Source organism: Mesoplodon densirostris, chromosome 6 (assembly GCF_025265405.1).
Source record: "Mesoplodon densirostris isolate mMesDen1 chromosome 6, mMesDen1 primary haplotype, whole genome shotgun sequence".
NCBI classification, from domain to species: Eukaryota; Metazoa; Chordata; class Mammalia; order Artiodactyla; family Ziphiidae; genus Mesoplodon; species Mesoplodon densirostris.
The window spans coordinates 20,740,381-20,760,896 of record NC_082666.1 but is presented as its reverse complement, the minus strand read 5'-3'; the positions used below and the strand labels follow the sequence as shown (position 1 = coordinate 20,760,896).

Below are 20,516 nucleotides of genomic sequence, written 5' to 3'. Positions count from 1 at the left end.
ACTAGCAGCAGTCAGAGGGGAGCTGCTTCTGACTCATATAATTCCAAATTTTATAACATCCAAACTAACCTTGCTTTGACTCTAGAGTTGGGATTCTGTCACTTTGCAGACAGGCAGGTGGATTTGCAAACTGGCACCTCCTTAGCTGGGCCTGAACCTTCACTGGGGGGAAACATTACGTCGCGTCACCCTCAGAATGAATGGAAACCAGCTGCCCAAGCCAGAAACCCATGAAGGCATCTCTGTTGCCTCCCATTCCCATGATGTGAAAGCATCAGCAAAATCTTCTTATTCTGTCATCTCCAGAATGTATTCTGAATATATCCTGCTTCCTTCTCTCTCCACTGCCACCACCCTGGTCCAGGCCACTGTCATTGCTCCAGGGGGTCACCAACAGTCTCCCGACCAGGCTTTTTCTGGCTCACCCCTCCATTTTTTTCACAGGAGCAGAATGGGGGAAATTGGAACACATATAAGTCCTGGTTAAGATCCTTCAGATGGCTTTCTATCAGATGCAAAATAGAACCCAAGTTTCCTACAAGGCGCAGGATCTACCTTTCCAACCTCCAGTCCTGCAGCCCACCTTCCTCTTCCTCATCTGGCTCCCAGCGGCCCTGCCAAACCCCTCCCACCACAGGAGCCTGTATACTCCGTCATTCTCGCAGCTTCTGGTGTCTGCTTCCCTCTGCCCTCTGTAAGGGTCTTTCCCTGTCCCTCAGCCTCATGGAGGGCTTCTCAAGTGAGGCCCATCATCTGTTATTCTCTGTCTCAGACTCTTTCTTTCCCTAGAAGCACTATTACAATGTGTAACTGCCTTATTCGTCTGTTTTCTTGTTGTTTTCTGTCACCCCTGTTCTCCTTGTATAGATTCCACTCAGAGACAAGCTGAGGTCTGTCCTGCTATACTCCCAGGACCCAGCATTGTGTGTGGGCACAAAGCAGACCTTCTCAAAAAATACCTCTTCTGGGCTTCCCTGGTGGCGCAGTGGTTGAGAGTCCGCCTGCCGATGCAGGGGACACGGGTTCGTGCCCCGGTCCGGGAAGATCCCACATGCCGCGGAGCGGCTGGGCCCGTGAGCCATGGCCGCTGAGCCTGTGCGTCCGGAGCCTGTGCTCCACAACGGGAGAGGCCACAGCAGTGAGAGGCCTGCGTACCGCAAAAAAAAAAAAAAGAAAACCTCTTCAATAAAAATCCTTTTTGGTGGTGCCATCTCTAACAGTCAGGAACTCTCTCTTTGCTTCTGAATTTCGATCCTTAGGCAGCGTTCCTGCTTGTTAATGAATAATTCTTTTCTGCTCGTTAATGAGTAATTCTTCTCTGGGTTTATGGCTCAAAGAACAACAGGAGATCTCAGGCAGCCTGGCAACCACTGGCCTGTGTGGGAATCGTCTTCCAGTGGAATCGCAGCAGATCTCAACTCTAAACCCAGGGTGTCAATCTAAGCCTCAATCCCAGTGTGCCCAGCTCTGCTGCCAGAGGCCTTGAGCTTTCCAGAGCTTCTGAGGGTCCAAGATTCAACTGCCCTCCTTTTCCTTTAATGCTCCAAGCCTTTCTCCCAGGCCCCACTGAGCCAATGCCCATGATTCCTGGTGGCTTTCAAGCTGAAGCCACCCCTGAGGAAGGAGCTGGGGTGGCAGAGGTGAGCCTCAGGGTTGACCCAGGGGAGGGGTAGGGAAGCCTAGGAGAGCCCATGAGGATGTGGCTGTGAGTGGGAAGATATGGCACGCTGGCAGAAACCACCCAGGGCTTCTGGGCACCTGCCAGCACGTAAGCATGAAGAGGGCAAGAGCACACAGTTCTAAAAGCATCGTTTACTTTGGTTTTCACTTCTCCAAGGCTCAGGAATTAAAAAGTTCTAGTTCTTGGGTCTTGCACACTTTCTCCATTACTCCTTCAGCCACTGCAATAGCTGAGGCGTGTAGTAGGTGATGATGACGTCGGCACCTGTGTTGGGAGACAAGCGGGGAGCAGGGGAAGGGCAGGGCATCAGCTCGGGGAATACCTTCTGGGAGATGAGGGCCGGTGGTGGGAAGAAGGCTACCATGAAAAGGCACAGCCCACGGGTGTCACAACCTAAGACTGAGTTCAGTTCCGGTGAGTCCTAGCTCTGTACGTAGTGTGACCTTGGGGAAGGCATTTTCTCCTTCTGGGCCTCAGTTTGCCAATGTATAAAACTGCACAGTGGGGGAAACAGGTAATCTGTGAGTTCCCTCCCCACGCTGTATGCTTTACCAACAAAACCAGCTCCTATTTATGAAGGGACAAGCATACGCCAATTACATGTAGCACCTCATTTAATCCTCTTGACAACCACGCACCAGCTATCTTATCCCTAGTTCGTGGACAAGGACACTGAAGTTAGAGAAGTGGCTTGGCCAAGGTCTCAAAACCAAAAAATAACAGAGGGCTGTGCGTGCTTCACTGTTCCACATTCTGTCCTGCGGTTTCATGTCTCTTCCCCAGCCTGTCTGTTTAGATCTCTGGCATTTCCAGGCAGGAGACTCCAGGCTGTCTCATGACTATTTCCCTATCTGGGCAAAGTGCCTATCAGTCCCTGCGGCACATGTCAAAAACTCCCACCTCTGCTTGCTCACCTGCTCTGCGAAAGGCAGTCATGACCTCCAGTACAGCAGCTTTGAGATCAAACGCTCCGGCCTGGGCTCCATGCCACAGCATGGCAAACTCTCCAGAAACGTGGTACACGGCGAGAGGGAGCTCAGGGTGCTGCGGAGAAGCAGCGGGGGGCAGGCAGGTTGAAGTGGGGGTGGGCATGCCTCTGGGAATATCCCTTCCTCCCTGCTCAATGTGTGACCGTCTTGAGCCCCAAGCCCTGAGTCACTGCTGCTGCCGGCCTGGCCCATCCTCGAGCTGTTAAAGCAGAGCTGTTCAAAGGCTCCTGCAAGCCCTGGCGCAGAGGCCCACAGTGGTTCCTGGGCGGGGACAGGGACGGGGGATGAGGGGGGGTGCTGGGGATTCCTGTTCCCGGGCAGATTGCTCAACTCCAGAGATTCTGCAGTCCCTCGATCAAAGGGCCCAGAATCTGTGGACACACTCTCATCTCCCCGAGCCCCCTCTGGCCTCTGCCCTGTGCTCACCTTGTTCTTTACCTCCCGCACGATGTCCAGGTAGGGCATTCCTGGCTTCACCATGAGCATGTCAGCTCCTTCCCGTACATCCCGGTTCTAAGGGATGAGTTATGGTGTGGGCAGTGCCTGGGAGGCGAGGTGACAGGGGGACAGGCCGGGCGGGGCTGGCGCTCTGGTCACTCACCACCGCGCGGAGGGCCAGGCCTCGTGCTCCGGGCGGCAGCTGGTAGCAGCGGCGATCTCCAAAAGCTGGGCTCGACTGAGCTGCGTCCCTGGGAAGCAGAGACACCAGGGTGGGCTCCAGCTTTGGGTTAACGGGTCAGGGATTCAACAGCAGACCCCTGCCCATCCCCACTCACCGGAAAGGTCCATAGAAACAGGAAGCGAATTTGGCACTATAGCTCATCACTGATACCTATGGGCAGATAATAGGGGTCTTGGCTCAGCCAGCCCTCCAGATGTCCCAGGGTGAAGTGAAAGGGAGAGAAAGGACCCAGGCCGGAAGTAGAGGCCTGTGTCCTAGTCCCACTGGAGCTCTGGGCCTTGCTTTCTCTGTGTGAGGTGCAGACACAGGGGCAGGTCTGGTCCAGGCTCTCTTACCTCCCCACGTGCTGCCTGCACCCCTGCCCCTACCCTGTTGCCAAATCCATGTGCCATCAGAGCCTCCTTGATGGCTTCCACGCGTCCGTCCATCATGTCCGACGGGGCCACCACCTGACATCCTAAAGGGCAGAGGGTGGCCTTCAGAACTCTGGGACCCTCCTATCCGCCCTGCCGCCTCCCCGACCCAGGGGTGCCCATCCCTGCTGGTGGCTCACTCACCTGCCTTGGCATAGGCCAGCGCCACCTCTGCCAGCCGCTGGCGGCTCTCCTCAGCTTGGAACGACCCATTCTCACTCAGAAGCCCTGCAGGACAGACAGCTGGGTTTGGGGGAGCATCCCGGGCCTTGGCCCGTCTCCACCGCAGCGGGAGTGCTGGTGGCAACAGGGCTGGTGGAAGGAGGGAAGCTCACCGCAGTGACCGTGGGAGGTGTAGGGGCACAGGCACACGTCGCAGGCCACCAGGAGGCCGGGGAAGTTCTTGCGCAACAGACGGATGGCCTCGATAGTCGGGGAGTCCTCGGAGTCTGCCGCAGAGCCCCGCTCATCCTAGGGACAGGGGAAGGACAAAGCGGAAGGACAAAGTCACAGGAAGCCTTTGGGAGGCACAGTGGCCAGCCACCAGGGCACAGCCCCGGCCCTCTCCTTTATCACCACGACCGCCCCTGAATGAGGAGGCATGGGGAGGACCGTTCCCATTTTGCAGAGGGAAACCTGACTTGCCCATTCAGAGCTGCAGCCCTACTTAGCTTCCTGATCCTACGTGGCTGCTGTTTCAAGGGCAGTGGCTGTGTCCGTTCACCGGTGGCCCCAGGGCCAGCACAAGGCTGGAGCGAGGGTGTGATCAGTGTGGAACCTCAGCTTGTCCTCACCCAGCCTCCCCCTCCCCTTCCCTCTGACCCCTCCTCTGATTTGTCACCTTGGGAACTCTGCTGGGGACGCCGAAGACTAGGACACAGCGCAGGCCCTCCTCCACCAGGGGCTTCAGCATCTCTTCCAGCCGGTTCACACCATACCTGCATGGAGGGGCTGAAGTGAGGCAGGTCCCAGGCTAGGGTCCCGCCACCCCTCTGGCCTGTGCCTCTGTTAAGAGTCAAGGTGCACATGGCACCAGGAGGGCTCAAGCCTCACAGTACATGGAGGGGCAGGAATGCACCCACCAAACAGGTGGGAAAACCGAGGCCCCACGTAGCAGAGCTATGGGATTCAGCTGTGGAAGGCCCCTTCAAGGTTCTGTTATTGAACTCCCGTCTGAAGTTCAGCGTTCCTCTGCTATGGCGCCTCTGGTGACAGGTAGCTCATTACTGCCCGAGGCTGCCTCTTTTGTTGTGGAACAACTCTGCCCCCCGAGACAGTCCTTCTGAGCTGATGTCAGCCTCTCTGGATCTTCTACCTTCTGGGTCGGCTTCTGCTTCCTGTCACCTCCACCTGTGAAATTGCTCCCTCCATCATAACCCTGCCCTCCCCACTCCGTCTCCTACCTGGCCACTCCTGGGAGGCTGGCGATAGGCTGTTTGTCATCAGGAACATCCCTGTAAGAGCGGGGGATGGGCTATGGATTGGTAGCTGTGGGAAGGGCCAGTGGTGAGGGGGTGATTGGGAGGGATGGTTGGGAAACTCGGAAGGAATATGGAGGTGGAGATGGTGGGAGGAAGATGGGATCCAGTGTCTGGTTCCCCTGCCTGGCCAAGCCCAGGGCCTGAAATAATAACAGGAACAAGAATAACAGTGACAACAAGCAACTGTACTCAAAGAACAGTACTCCTAGGATGGAGTCAAGTGGTTAAGAACTTGGACACTGATTTCAGAAGGTCCTTGCTCGCTATCCTAGCCACTTACTGACTGGGCGACCTTGGCCAAATGGTACTCTTTGAGCCTCAGGGCCTTCATCTGTATCCTGGGTCCATTCATTCATTCATTCAACAAATATTTATTGAGCACTTATTATGTGTCAGGTACTGTTCTAGGCTCTGGCAACACAACAGTGAACAAAACAGACAAAAATCCCTGCCCTCGTGGAGATGACATTCTAAGGGATAATATCCCTATTTTTCTCGTATGAATACTGTCAGGGTGGAATGAGATAATATACATAGGTGCTTAGTATACTAGTACCTGGGACACAGTAAGCCCTCAATATGTATCAGCTGTACTATCATGACTGCCACCTCTGACATGTACATAGTACTTTACAGCCAACTAAACATCGTCTTGGCTTCTATCTTGTTGCAAAAACTCAGGATGAGTTTTTGCAACAGGCAAGGGTAACCTTGCCTGGTTACCCAACAGGTAACAGGCAACCCTCAGGCAAGGGTTATTTTTATTTTCCAAATGGGAAGACTGTATTCTCTTCAAGGTTTGTTTTTTTCTTAATGGCTGTCCTTAACCCAGTAGGCCACTTCCAATACCTTGAGCTCCAAGCTGACAGCCCACTTTATCCCCGCAACACAGACACCTGCTCTGTTCACGTGCCTGCACACACACTCAACCCACCCCCTGCCGATCAGAGACCTGGCTCGTTTGTGGACTCACGTGACAAAGATGGGGTAGATGAGGCTGGAAGCACTGAGGCTGGTGGTGGTTGCCTGCCACGTCCGAAGTAGTGGGTGGAAGTAGCCGCTGTGCAGGACCGACTGGGGCTGCATGGTGGGCAGGGGGGACACACGGCAGCCGGGTGGCTGGAACTGAGGGCTCTTGGGGGGTCTGCCTCGTGCTCAGCTCTGTGAGGGTGACAAGAGGCGCATGAGACGTGGTCCCTGGCATCGGGAGGTGGTCACATACCTGCAGGCTTTTCCAGATTCCTGCTTCCCCTGCTCTCTACCCCAGTGCTACTCCTAGTGGGGTTCACCAGTCCCTGCCGGTGTGCACCAAGATAAGTAGACACTTTCATGAAACTTCAGAAACTTTCAGAAACTTCCAGAGCAAGTTGAATCTAATAATATTAAAATGTGGGTTTGTATTTTATTTGGTCTCTTTTTTTAAAGCAACATGTCTCTAATAATTCCTTTTCATTGCATTTTATCAAAGAATCAGTCTGGGATGGACTGGACATTACTATGAGAAGCCCTGATCGAGCCACCACTTAAACTTTGCCTATTCCATGAACAATGTCCATGGCCATGGCAGAAATTTTAGAAAAGTACAGATAAGCAAAAAGAGAAAAATTTCCTGTAATTCTACCTCTAGGGGAAAACACTGTTAACCCCTTGGTACACGGACACACACTAAGAGGATTAAATCGCACCGACAGACAGACACGCCTGTGGAGTGGCCACGGAGGCTGCTTTTCCAGCCCGAGAGCCTCCTGCCGCTCCCCAAGCACACTTGGCTGCGTTCCACTCACCCTCTTTCCCTAGGAGGCTGGTGCTCTTTCCACAACTTCCCCATCCCCAAATCCTACCAGGTTCTCCACCAGGCGGCCCCTCCTTCCCTCTCCCCTGCAGCATCTCTTCTTGCCCAGATCATACTCTCTCTAATACCTCAGTTCTCTGTGGCCTTATCTTATCTCATCCCAGTAGGCAGAGCTTCTGCAGGACAGGATCCACACTTAGTTCATGTTTGCCTCCTGCACAGCACTCTGCCACACAGTAAATGTATTTACCCACATGAAGTACAAGACAATGTGCCCTAAATGCCAAATAAGGGGTGTAAGACAGAAGGAAGCTGGGGCATTAACGTTTGTTTCTTGAGCACCTACTATGTGCCAGGCCACGCTGGGCACTCGCACACATGATTTCTCATCCAGTGGGCACCGCAGTCCCAGGGGGTCGGGCTGACTGAGAGCATCTCGGAGAGGCCGAGCCTACCATGAAGGAACCATGACTTCCAATGTGAGTTAGGAGGTCAGAAGCTTGTTGGAAGAAGACAGGACTAGAACTCGGTTTTGCAGGATGAGTGGGCTCGGCTTGGCAGAGGGAAAGGGGAGAATGTTCCCTCCGGAGGGGAAAGAAGGGGCCAGGAGGACGGGCTGTGGACTGCTCTGAGGACTGAAGAGGCAATCGAGGATATGTTTGCAGGGGAGGGGCGGCCAGAACGAGGACAGGGAAGATTTCTGAGCAGGGGGCGGGGCAGGGGCCTGCTCAGAGCCTGGCTTTAGGAAGATAATTCTTGCAGCCTGAGCAGAGCTGACTAGAAGCAGAGCAGGACAGAGGCTGTGGGGCGAGAGGGGTAGGGAGGAGGGGCCATCCTAAGGCGGCCAAGAGGCAGTCTCTTGGGGCGGATGCGCTAGCTTGCTTGACCTGGAGGGCAGCGGGGACAGGGACAGGCAGGAAGAGGGCGGTGGGGAGGCGAGCTTGGAGAGAGAGGAGGTGGGGAGCTCCGTTTTAGACGCTTCCTTTTGGAGGTGCCTAACAGCCAAGTAGGGGGAAAACAAAGAGCCACCAATCTCTCCTTGTATGAATGGGACCTCAAGGCCCAGAGAGGGGCAGGGACTTACCCACGGCTGCACACTCTCTGGGCCTGGTGGGGGGTCCTTTAGTACACTGATGATGTCTTCCCCTCCCCCTGTCCTCCAGCCTCCCAGGCCCCGTGGCTCCCTCCCAACTAGCTCAGGGGCCTGTTTCATCTGATCCTTCTTCTTGGCGGGGTTGGGGTTATCAGGAGCCACACAGGATCCACTCCACCACCACACCCCTGGGCCAGCCACATCATCTGACCCAGGGGCAAGCCAGGCCTCCCCAAAGATATCCCAACCCCCATATGAGCAAGCATTTAGCAGATACAAAGTCCTGAGTGCCCATTTTGTGCAAGATTTTGCTGTTAGGTCTGCCAAGGATTAGCCCAGCTCAGAGAGGTTAAGTCACTTGCCCAAGACCACACAGCTAGCGACTGAGCCAGAATTTGAGTTTGTTGTAGACAATGGGTGCAGGGTTATACCTACCATACCCCATACTACTGATAAACACTTGATTCAGTAGGCGTTGCTCTGCCTATACTATCTCTGCCTCGGAGAGATGGAGGGTATCAGAGAAAAACATACTGAGTGTATGTTGTGTGCTGGGCACTGCACTAGGTACTTTACACATATATATTATCCCATTTAATTGCAGAGAATTGTTCTAACTTTTAATGATAAGGAGACGGAGGCTCAGAGAGGTTAACTGACTTGCTCAACGTCATTCTGCAGAGTCACATCATATTTTGAAGGTAGGTCTTTAGGTCTCTAACTCACTTTCCAGAGAATCTTTACAGCAGCAGGCCCCCAGCTTCTGGAATCCAAAGCTGCATTCCACTGGCTTCAACCCCACATCTACTTTAGAAGGCTGAGGAAGCAAATGCCTTCTGCTTATCAGAAGCAAAAGGGCAGGGCTGCCTAGGGGCCTTGCAGTCCAATTCACCCGGAGGAGACTGGGGGTTTGGGGGTGGGGGTTAGAGAGTGGTGAGGGGGAGGCCTTACTAGGGCAGTTCCACTTTTATCTGTTTTTTTTTTTTTTAATTTTAGGATTCAGCGAGAGATCTGAGAAATGGGTATTAGTGCTGAAAAAAATTAAAAAGTTGAAAATCACCAACCCTGTTTAATCTTTTACATTCTGCTGTGGAAAGTAGGGGGCAGAAAGGAGACAGGAGTTATTTGACATCCACAGCGAGTCAGGTACAAAGCTGGGCTTGACCATGGGCCTCCTGGCTTCTACTCAAGGGCCTGTCACCTGCCCCACAGGTAGTCATTCTGTTACACACGTGCTTAATAAACAAACATGTTTTTGTTGTTTGTTTGTTTGTTTTGCTGTGCCACGTGTCACCTTAGTTCCCTGAACAGGGATCGAACCCATGCCCCCTGCAGTGGAAGCGTGGAGTCTTAGCCACTGGACCGCCAGGGAAGCCCCAATAAACAAAGATCTGTGCAGTAGAACAACACCCCCTGAGCAACGGAGGTGCTTCTCTGTTTGCGGAGCCAAATCCAGGTGGAGGTTTTGCTTTGCCAAAAGTCCCTGAAAAATTGGAAGATTTTCACATACTTGGAAGGGGCACTTCTCCCAAATCAAGGGAGCCTGTAAGCCACAGCTTAAATCCTGTGACACCACACTGAAGACAAGGGCAAGTCACCATGGGATGCAGAACAGGTTAGCTTAACTGGAAGGCTGTAGCAGGCAGTGCAGAAAGAGTAATGTTTCACGGTCAAACAGTCCCAGGTCTGCTCTGTGCTCTGTGTATGACTTTGGGCAAGGTTGCAGAATCTTCATTTCGTAATCTATGAAATGGGAATGATACTATCAAACTTGCAAAGCTGCAGAGAAGATCAGAGATAGTGAAGAGGTACATGCCTGGCACAGTAGCCACTCAGTAAATATGCAGCTACTTTTACTATCATTAGTAGAAGTGGGCTGACTAGACCTCCTGGAGTGGATCACAGCTGTGTCCTCTGCACCGCACCCAGAAGGGAGAACTTTCACTCAAACCTGGGTAGGCCACAGGGTCTCCCAGGATATCTGAGGTGGGGTCCTGCCTTCCAGCAGCTTATGGAGAAATAGTCACCATACAGATGCTACGGTAGAGGGGTGGACTATATGCCACAGGAGGGACCTGTGTCTCTGGGAATCAAGGATGGATGGCTTCATGGAACAGGCAACACTGAGGGATAAGTAAAATTTCAGATTGATTGTGAAAATATCTCCTTCCTTAGAAGGTAACTTCTCCAACTTGGGAGTAACCTAAGTTGGGCCCTGAGAACTACCACCCGGAGGGGCTGAGAAGAGATGCAGGGCCTGATCCCCCCATGTTGTGCTCCACTGAGGATTCCAGAGGCTGTGGTCTTGGCACAGAGGGTTGTGAGCTGCTACCAGCGATGGCAGGCTCTGCCACTCGCAGGGGAGGGCCAGCTAGGTAGAAGGTGGCCAGGGCTGAGAAATCCAAGCCCCCAGAAGGGCCCAGGACAGCAGCTGTCAGGCAGTTCTGAAAAGGAGCCAACTGGCTACCTGTTTATTCAAACTGCATTTCCTGAATATCTACTCTGGGCCTGCTCCAGGGCTAGGAACAGGGATTAAAGAGAAGGAGACCCAGGCCTTGACTTGGCTTTGAAGAGCCCAAATCTCCTCTGGAGCTAAAAGGAGAATCAGCCAGTTCCACAAATTCCTAGAACATACTGATTAAGAGGTTCCTTAAAGCTTGCTGACTATATTATTGAAATGATGGTGATACTGGGCTGACATTGGTCCAAGATCCTGCAGGGGGTCAGTGGCAGATCTCGGGCTAGAATCCAGGTCTCCAGCAGAGAAGTCCTCAATGTTCACCATTACCCCTTGATACTTTAAGTATAGATTTCAAAGCTGCTTATCAGCAGAGCTGGGCTCCTGGAGAGCTCTGGGTGAAGGGGGTGAGGGAGGTGACTCTGGACCTGGCTGCAGTTGGCAGCATGAGGGTTACGGGTGTGGGTTTTGGAGTCTGTAGATGTGGGTTCAAATCCTGATTCTGTCACCTTCCAGCTGTCTGACCTCAGAATCCTCATCTGGTAAATAAGGACTTGAACAGACCTCAATGGGCTGTTGTTGTAAGACTGAATGGGCCAATGCATGTAACTTACGTACAATCCTAGCACAGAGCGGCTGTTATTGTTTGCACCTCCCTCCCCCATCCTGCGAGGCACCTCGGGCTCTCCACTGATGGAGACTACCCAAGCGGTCTCCAAGGGAATGGGCCCCAGACAGGAGACTCGGAGCCCACACCCGGGTCCCCAAGGGCAACGGCCACGCAGAGACCTCAACCCCGCTGCAGCAGGACAATCTACCTCTAAGAGCCTAAATAGGAGTCCCAGAGTGACTCCGTCCCCGGCTGCACCGCTAGCGGTTATGGATTACAGCAGAATCTGGGTCTGGGGACACAAGACTTTGATGCCACAGCCCCTGCCTCCAAGTCCGCCATCTCCCCGAGTCCAGTCCCCACTCACCTGCCTCCCTAAGGAATCTGAGACGCCACTCCCGCCAGCGCTGCCGCGCGCTCTAGTCTCCCAGGGCCCACGTGGGGGCGGGGCGGCTCCCCCGGAAGCAGCTCCCTCTCTCACAGCCCGCCCCCTACCGCGTGCAGGCCGCGCCCCCTGCGGGCACTTGGCCTGAGGTCGGCCAGGCCGAGGCCACGCCCACTCACGTAGCAGGCCTGGCCAATCGGGTGTGCCGAAAGGCTGAAGGGCCCGCCCCTCCCTACGCTGAGGTTCCCTCCTGAGCTGCGGAAGTCCCGGGGGAGCCCACTTGGGGGCGCAGGAGCGGCGCGGCAAGGGTGCTGCGTGTGAACCGACCTCGAAGGTGGTTAGAGCCCTGAGGTTTTCTTTATAGCCCCTCTTTTCCCAGCTTAGCGCATACTTGGCACTGGTTGTTTATTGAAAGAATAATTAGATGTCAAGGACATTAAAACAACACCATAGTGCCTAACACAACAACTAAGTCCATTTTTGCGGAATGAGCATTTTAAAGTTGTTGAGTTCAGCACCAGGCTGCCCTCCAAGTTTTCAGAGAAAATTTATTCCAGCGTAATTTCTCAGGGTTTACTTACCCTGTACCATAGTTTGGGAGATGTGATGTGAAAGACATGGGCACTTTGGAAAGGCTCCAAGTCTGATAGGGGCATCAGACCTGTCTATCTATTATGACAGTGAGAGATTTGACAAAAAGTCCGGGTGGGGGAAGATGGGGCAGGAGGGATCTGGTGAGGCTTATGGGGCTTGGGTGAACTGGTAGCATCAGATGAGTGAAATAGGGGTCAGGATCAATACCCTAGCAAATCAATTCCTTCCCCCTCCCCTAAATATTTACTTATTTATTTATTTGGCTGTGCCGGGTCTTAGTTGCTGCACGCGGGATCTTTAGTTGCGGCATGCGGGATCTTTAGTTGTGGCATGCGGGATCTAGTTCCCTGACCAGGGATTGAACCCGTGACCAGGGATCGAACCGGGGCCCCCTGCATTGGGAGTGTGAGTCTTAACCGCTGGACCACCAGGGAAGTCCCAGGAAATCCTTTGTGAAAGTGAGGGGGGATTATTGAAAAGTCGACTTTGAACTGTGAAGAATGTCAGAGGGTTGTATTACACTTATTCTCAGATTTTATTTCTCAAAATCTGTACCCCAAACCTGTTTTATACCACTTTATATTCCAAGTCTAGGAAGCAGAGAGGCTTAATGCTGGGAAAATATGACACTGCTTAGTTCCCAGCTGCTAGAGTTCTGATCTGTGTTCCAATAAGGAAGGTGGTGGAAAGAAAGTAATGCTTTTTTGTGCATTAAAGAGTTAGGGACAGTACCATACATTTTACATTCACTTATCTAATTTTGATGACAACTGTGTTACTATCCTCATTTTATAGATTGGGAAAACAATTGCCAGGAGATTAATTTGCCCCATGCCACACTGGGATTTCTCTTCATTGCCTGCGAACCATATTCCTTCAACTCACAGAAGTAATTACTATTTATTTTTTCCCCCAGTTTAGATCCCCTGCCCAGCAGGTCTTTCATAACACCTCTCCCAGACTTCCCTGGTGGTCCAGTAGTTAAGACTCCATGCTTCCAATGCAGGGGACATGGGTTCAATCCCTGGGCAGGGAAGTTCCGCATGCTACATGGCATGGCCAAAACAACAACAACAACAAAATACCTCTCCTATCTCTGAGTTTATTGATAACTAAAAATAATTAGTACCATTGGATACCTCCAAGATCCCAAACAGGGTGGAAAATTTAAGAATATTGCTGTTTGGTGTAATCTATTTTTCCCATGTCACTCATTCTTGACTGAGAGACCTGTTCCCACTTCTCGCATCCCCCCTTTAAAATATAATTTTACCTTAATCTGTCACTCTTATCCATAAAAAGTATTGTGAATGCAACGACATGACTCTTAAATGTAACGCTGAGCAAAAGGAGTCGGACACAAGAGAACATATTGTATGATTCCATTTATATGAAGCGCAAACCCAGGCAAAATTAACCTGTGCTGGAAGTCAGGATAGCGACTACTACTGGGGAGATAGGAAGTGACTGGGAGATCGAAGGTTCTTTTTAGGGTGCTGGTCATGTTGTTTATTGACCTCAGTGTGACTTTCATAGATATGTTTAATTAATTAATTCATTATTTTTCTTGGCTGTACCTGTGCTGCTTGTGGTATCTTGGTTCCCCAACCAGGGATTGAACCCGGGCCTTTGGCAGTGAAAGTGTGGAGTCCTAACCACTGGACCACCAGGGAATTCCTTCATAGATGTCTTTAGTTTGTGAAAATTTACCAACCTCTACTCTTATTTGCACCTTTCAGTATGTATATTCTACTTACTAAGTAAAAAGTAAAAAAAAAAACCCCGAACTCCCACTTTATTGAGTGCCTTCCAGGTAGGTACATGGCACTGGGCTAAATGCTTGTGAAGAGCATAAAAGGAACCAAATATTAGTGGTTGCCAGGGGCAAGGGGAGGGAAGCATGGGGAATAACTGCTTGACTGGTATGAGGTTTTATTTTGGGGTGATGAACATGTTTTGGAAATAGATAGACGTGGTGGCTGTGAATGTGCTAAATGCCACTGAGTTGCTTATTTTAAAATGGTTAATTTTGGGCTTCCCCAGTGGTGCAGTGGTTAAGAATCTGCCTGCCAATGCAGGGGACACGGGTTCGAGCCCTGGTCTGGGAAGATCCCACCTGCCACGGAGCAACTAAGCCTATGCGCCACAAGTACTGAGCCTGTGCTCTAGAGCCTATGAGCCACAACTACTGAGCCCGCGTGCCTAGAGCCCGTGCTCTGCAACAAGGGAAGCCACTGTGATGAGAAGCCTGCGCACCACAATGAATAGTAGCCCCCACTCGCCACAACTAGAGAAAGCCTGCACGCAGCAACGAAGACCCAATGCAGCCAAAAATAAATAAATAACTTTATTTTTTTTTAAAGGGTAATTTTATGTTCTGTGAATTTTATCTCAATCAAAAAAGAAAATTGGTTAACCGAATTCAATATGGGTTTTTTCTTAGCTTTGACAAATGTACCATGGTTATGTAAGATTAACATGAGGGCAAATTGGGTGATGGTTATACTCTTTGCTACTTTTCTGTAAATCTAAAATTGTTCAAAAATAAAGTTTAGTTAAAAAAAAATAGAAGCAAGGCAGTGGGCCACTGGAACGGAATCCCAGCTTTTATAAATTAGTGGTAAGTCACTTCTCTCTGATGAGCCTCAATTTCCCATCTGTGAAAATAGGAGATTTTTTGTAATTTTGCATGGGTAAGGATGGTAATCCTCCCACCCTCCAAATCCAAATCAGAATCTCTAGGCATGAAGGGCTGTGGTTAAAAACAGATGAGAAACATTACCTTGGCCTAGTAAGGAAACTTCAAAATCCGGATACCGCTACAGGATTGAGAGGTGTGGTTGGGAAAAACTGGTGGATGACCTCAAAGATTCTTCCGTCCTTGAATTCTATAGTTTTAAGTTATAGTCCCCACCCGCAGGAAACATGATTTTTCTTAGGTAGTCAAAGTTTGTTAAGAACTAGGGTCGTGTGGAAGGAGAGTTCTTTGGGGGATTCATTCTTGACTGGAGCCTTATGTTGGGGTAGAAGCATGTTACAGAAGGTCAGGTGAGCCCACCTTAAGCAGGCTTTGAGTAACAGGTCTAGGTATGGATTTGACTTAACAGAAAGCAGTGAGGGACTGCAACATAGCAATGTTCCAGGAAGATCCACTTGGCAAGTAGTACACAGAGGAAGCTAGGGGAAGCAGAGATGAGGCAGGAAACAGCTCAAAGGAAGCCACAGAAGTCCAGATGGGACTTGAGGGCTTGGCTGAGTGGTGCTCATGGGAATTAAGAAACGACATGTTAAAAAAAAAAAAAAAAAGAAACGACATATTTCTAGGGACTTCCCTAGTTGTCCAGTGGTTAAGACTCCACGCTACCACTGAAGGGGGCTCAAGTTCGACTGAGACCCACATGCCGTGCAGCACGGAAAAAAAAAAAAAAGAAACAATATATTTCTAGATATATGCCCCTATGTTCAATGTGGCACAGCATTCTTTACAATAGCCAAGATATGGAAACAACCTAAGTGCCCACCAACGAATGGATAATGAAAATGTGGTGTATAAGTACAATGGAATACTATTCAGCCATAAAAAAAGATTAAATCCTGCCATTTGTGACATGAATGGACCTTGAGGTTATTATGCTAAGTGAAATAAGTCCTGTGGAGAAACACAAATACCGTATGATTTCATTCATATGTGGAACATAGAAAACTAAAACAAAACCCCAAATAAATGAACAAACCAAACCAAACCTACAGAGAACTGAGGAGCAGTTACCAGAGGGGGAGGGGCAAGGGGGAGGGAAAAATGGGTAAAGGGAATCAACAGTATGGTGATGAATGGAAAATAAAATTTTGGTGGGTAGCATGTTGTAGAGTATACAGAAGTAGAAACAGAATGTTGTACACATGAAACCTATGTTATAAATCAATATTACGTAAATAAAAAAATTTTAAATTACACAATTAGAAATGAATATATTAATATAGAATGAGCAAACTGGAGTTAAACTTGAACTATTTTGGTAATCCTTAAATAATATTCTTCTGCTCCAAAAGCAATCAAACACTTGGTAACAGTGCCTATGATGTCTAGTAGAAACCACAGATTAGTCTTTATCACAGAGTACAAATGTTATGCTGTGTATGTATCCAGAGTTTACATTCTCCTTAGGCTACTATTATGAAAGAAAAGAGGTCATCTTCGACAAGATTATAAAAATGATTTCTTTCCTATTCTGAAGCTGTTCTGTTAATTCAAAGGGAAATGAAAATACGTACGGAAGAGAAAAACAAAAATAAAAACAAGGCCTTGCTGTGTACATGCCACTGTGCTAAGAGTCTTCTGTTATCTTTCAAAATTCTCCTTTTAAGGTAGGTATTAATACTGCCAATTTAGAGATGAAAAAACTGAAGTTCAGTGTATTTAAAAAAAAATCATTTGTACAATAACCAACTATGAAGGACTCAGTGTATGCTGTTTTCCCAGAGACATATACTGTGACATTGTAACTAACTTGTAGAAATAGCATCAATATAAATTTCAAGGGAGAAGTAAGAAATCTATTGAATAGCTTTGTCTTTCATACAAATATAAATGTGAGAGATGGAAAAAAAAAAAAGAAGCAATGTTTCTGCTGTGGAGAAGGAAAAAGCCACCTAATGGACCTAATGAGCGTTGGGCTTGTGTATCTATCTGTGAAATATGATTTGAAACACTTACGTAATCTAGAGGTAATACAGTGTCATAGCTGAAATCATGGAGATAACAGCAGTGTTCCTTCATAGGATTTAAGAGTTAATACTTGAAAACATTTAAAACAGTGCCAGGAACACAGCAGGGACTCAATAAACGTTTGGAGTTGTTGAGAATCTACCACGTATAGGGTGCCCAGCAGAGCCATGGGAAGCTCTCACTGTGGGTGAAGAGCAGCAGCGCCCCTGCTTGTTAATGAGCAGCATCTGCTGGTCATCCAAGGTGACGCAGGATCCCATATTTATAAGGGTCTGGCTCAGTCCACACCCCAAGAACTGTATAGAGCATGATCAGTGGTCCTCCCCAAAAGCACACTTACAAACAAGAAGGATTAAAGAGGAGTCATCACTTTTAACAGGAATTTTTATTTATACAAAGCATTATAATTTTCTCAATATTCTTCATTCATTTATCAACAAACTTTCCACTGTATTCATTTAACAAATTAACAGTGTCACACTACATTTCACTACCTTTCAACCTCCAAGCACTCAACTTAGAGACGAACAAAAAAGTGCTCGAAGCACCAAATGGAAAGAGAAGAAAACTAGGAAAGGTCAATAGAGATACTTCAGAAGCGGTTAAAGGGGATGGGTTACGGGAGGAATTAGATTCCTGAGCACCATCAGATTTCCCTTATGGTTCAGAGAGGTTTACAAAATCATTTTTAAGAGACATGAGATTAGGGCTTCCCTGGTGGCGCAGTGGTTGAGAGTCCGCCTGCCAATGCAGGGGACACCGGTTCGTGCCCCGGTCCGGGAAGATCCCACATGCCACGGAGCGGCTGGGCCCGTGAGCCATGGTCGCTGAGCCTGCGCGTCCGGAGCCTGTGCTCTGCAACGGGAGGGGCCACAACAGTGAGAGGCCCGCGTACCAAAAAAAAAAAAAAAAAAAAAAAGACATGAGATTAGAACTAGGGAATCTGAGGAAACCACACTTTGGGATATTAAGCAGGTCATCCAAGTTCCTGGATTGGGAGAAGTGAGAAAAAGAGGGACAGAGAAAGTGGGAATGGGGAGCAGGGGAGAGGCAGAACAGAGACAGGAGGTGAGAAGCACAGAGGGAGAAAGTTGTGCCTAGAAGAGATAAAGTCTGGAACTTGTCATGAATTGGAATAATGAAAAGCCAAGTCACAAGTCTAGGAGACGGACTACAAGAAGAGAAAGCCTGGAATTTTATACCTTCCAGGAGGTGACAACAAATCCTGAAGCTGTACAGTCGCAGGCAGTGAGGTGCATTTAAGACTAACCATCTGTTTCACAAGAGTAAGACATTGGCAACCTTACTTGACTAATTCTACTCTGTTGATTTAAAAGCGTTATGTGCCGAGAACATAGCCACCCAAGCAGGTAACATGCCTATAGGCAATATAGAAGGAGTCCAAGCCAAGTGGGTCTGTAGAAACCAAAATTCAATTAATGTTACTGTCAAGTGAGGAGACAATAGAAAAGATTTCATTGTTCTCTCGAACCCTTATAGTAATTTCCTAAAGCTAAGCCATTCTGATCACGTGAAATAAGCTAGTATTGCCAAATACTGTACAATCAAATAGGCTGACCATGATCAAACCCCAATTTTTCCTGAGCCTTGACTGCCTCTGTGATCTGGAACACAGTCGGCAGCATGGAAGTTATTATTACTTTTTTGGGGGGTGGGGAGGGAACTGGGGATCAACAACTGCCTAACTATACGTGTAAGTAAACAAGAGAGATCAAATTGACCAATTAAATTAGCTGTTCAGAATCTCTCTTGCCAAAAAGTCATAAGCTTGACACTGATTAAAAGCAAAACAGGATCCCGCTACTCAGATGCTCCAAGTCTGGGAAGCGCTGGTTTTGATGATAATTCTGATGATAATTCAGTTTTTATTTCCATCTTCTGCCTAAGACTACTCTGCCCAGCACGAAAAAGCTTCACACAAACGTGTACGGCGTTTCAGAGTGGTACCTTCCGAGCTGCGTCTCCCCATCCTCTTCAGTTGTCCACTTCCTCCTCTTCATTCTGTTCTTCTTCCTCCAGCCTTTCCTCATCTTCATCGTTGTCCTCATCCCTGCTCTTGTCTTGCTCTTCTGAATCTGTTTTTTTGTCTTTGTCCTTCTTCTTTTGCTCTGAAGCTTCCTTCTTGCCTTTCTGCTCCCTCCTGTAAGCTGTAAGGATGAAGGAAGGGGAGGGAGTTAGGAGGCAAGGCTGAACCAGACTGCAGCAGCTAACTCCACTGCATAATTGGAAAAGCTGAGGCACAGAAGGAAAAATAACCCGCCCAGCACCACAAACAGTTATGCGGTGGTGCCTGCCATCGGAGTCGCATCCAATACTTGCTTACCAGACTTAAAGGCACCCAAGCTGATAAAGACTCAGGGCCAGGTGAGCAGATCATACAGGATGAACAGATCTACTTGGATGAGAAAACGAAAGGGTAGTTACCTTCCAGAGCTTCTTTTAACGGGGTCACGAACCGCTGAAACTCCATCTCCTCCATGGCGGAGAGCACATCGCTGGCATTCAGTGTCTTGCGTTTCCCTTTCATCGCGAAGTTGTTGGCACTGAAAGAAAAAAGATTAAGGGCTGTCAGATGCCCTCTTGCGTACAGAGTGGGTGGGAAAAGGAGCACCCAAAAGTGGCACGAGAAAGCCTGCAGGCATGGATTTTTGTGACACGGTAAGTCCCTCCCTTACCTGTACAAAAGGGTTAAAGCAAAGTTACTGTAGTCTTATTTTGTTTCAGAGGTTGCAAGACCTGGACGAGGGCTCTGAACCTCCCTCCACTGAGATAGAACATAATTACTGGGGTTTGCGGGCTCCAGGCCATGAACTCCGAACCGGGGTTGGTGGGGGGGTGTCTCTTTACGCCTCCCTTATGCCCAGCTAAGCTCCGGCTAGCTCTGTCCGCCTCACCAGGATGTGGCGTACAGCACGAAGACGCTGGCGGCGCGGGAGATGGCGCTCCGGGCCTCCTTGGAGATGCTGACACCGTCCGGGAGCTGTGAGAAAAGCGCGGGTGAGCAAAGCTACCGGCTCAGGACCTGTTTTCCCCTGCCCGCTCGTCCGCCCCTGGCCCGTCCGCCAGCCGGAGCTGCTCACCGCCTCCTTGATGATCCTGGTGATGACGGCATTGGGCAAGTTCAGGTCCTCGGGCCTCTCCGCCATTGCCGCGGCCGGGGCCCAGGCCTCGTACCTCCTCTTCAGGCAGCTACGGCGTCCGGACTTCCCGCGTCGCCACGGTCTGACCCAATGAGGCTTCCGTCGCGGCCCGCGTTGCCCACACAGTGTCCCACAGTGCCCCGCGCGCCATAACCTTCCTCCTCCGCCAGCCCAGCTTCCGCCTCCAGTGGCCGGTGCTTCCGAGCTTTCCGCGCTGCCATGGTTTTGGCTTGAGGGGTTTCCATCCGGCCTCACCGGCACCTGGCGTCCCTTCCCAGGCTCGTTTCTCTGCTTCACGCCACCACCATATCTGGAACTTGCTTAGCAAATGAAGTATGGCTCACTGGACTTTCCGTCCCTTTCCCATAGTGCTCTGCGGCGCTTCCTGGCGACGTCGCAGCCTGGTAGCTAGCGTGGGAGACGGAGGCGTGGACTGAGCTGGTGGGGCGGG

General features: G+C 49.9%; 2 protein-coding genes across 2 annotated transcripts; both read right to left on the bottom strand.

Annotated features, from left to right (window-relative positions):
* Positions 1–1,772: 1,772 nt before the first annotated feature.
* On the bottom strand, positions 1,773–11,665 carry ALAD (aminolevulinate dehydratase). Its single transcript, XM_060100919.1, has 12 exons — positions 11,567–11,665; positions 6,220–6,407; positions 5,169–5,219; positions 4,607–4,703; positions 4,101–4,236; positions 3,910–3,993; positions 3,721–3,809; positions 3,447–3,502; positions 3,272–3,359; positions 3,097–3,183; positions 2,596–2,725; positions 1,773–1,945 (listed from the first exon to the last, which is right to left on the bottom strand). The coding sequence occupies exons 2-12, from the start codon at positions 6,330–6,332 to the stop codon at positions 1,887–1,889; spliced, it is 990 nt and encodes a 329-aa protein (XP_059956902.1). The 5' UTR covers positions 6,333–6,407; positions 11,567–11,665; the 3' UTR covers positions 1,773–1,886.
* A 5,605-nt stretch (positions 11,666–17,270) lies between these two features.
* Positions 17,271–20,437, bottom strand: POLE3 (DNA polymerase epsilon 3, accessory subunit). Its single transcript, XM_060100683.1, has 5 exons — positions 20,006–20,437; positions 19,820–19,905; positions 19,350–19,468; positions 18,873–19,072; positions 17,271–17,759 (listed from the first exon to the last, which is right to left on the bottom strand). Exons 1-4 carry the CDS (start codon positions 20,069–20,071, stop codon positions 18,900–18,902), a joined length of 444 nt encoding a protein of 147 aa, XP_059956666.1. The 5' UTR covers positions 20,072–20,437; the 3' UTR covers positions 17,271–17,759; positions 18,873–18,899.
* Positions 20,438–20,516: the final 79 nt, after the last annotated feature.

Excerpts from the sequence above, each read along its gene's own strand:
- ALAD (XM_060100919.1), bottom strand. The coding sequence starts at position 6,332 with ATGCAGCCCCAGTCGGTCCTGCACAGCGGCTACTTCCACCCACTACTT. Across the intron at positions 3,810-3,909 it reads GCTGGCCTATGCCAAGGCAG|GATGTCAGGTGGTGGCCCCG; the intron begins GTGAGTGAGCCA and ends TCTGCCCTTTAG. Across the intron at positions 3,503-3,720 it reads CACATGGATTTGGCAACAGG|GTATCAGTGATGAGCTATAG; the intron begins GTAGGGGCAGGG and ends ATCTGCCCATAG.
- POLE3 (XM_060100683.1), bottom strand. The coding sequence starts at position 20,071 with ATGGCGGAGAGGCCCGAGGACCTGAACTTGCCCAATGCCGTCATCACC. Across the intron at positions 19,906-20,005 it reads CCAGGATCATCAAGGAGGCG|CTCCCGGACGGTGTCAGCAT; the intron begins GTGAGCAGCTCC and ends CTTTTCTCACAG. Across the intron at positions 19,073-19,349 it reads GTTAAAAGAAGCTCTGGAAG|CTTACAGGAGGGAGCAGAAA; the intron begins GTAACTACCCTT and ends TCATCCTTACAG.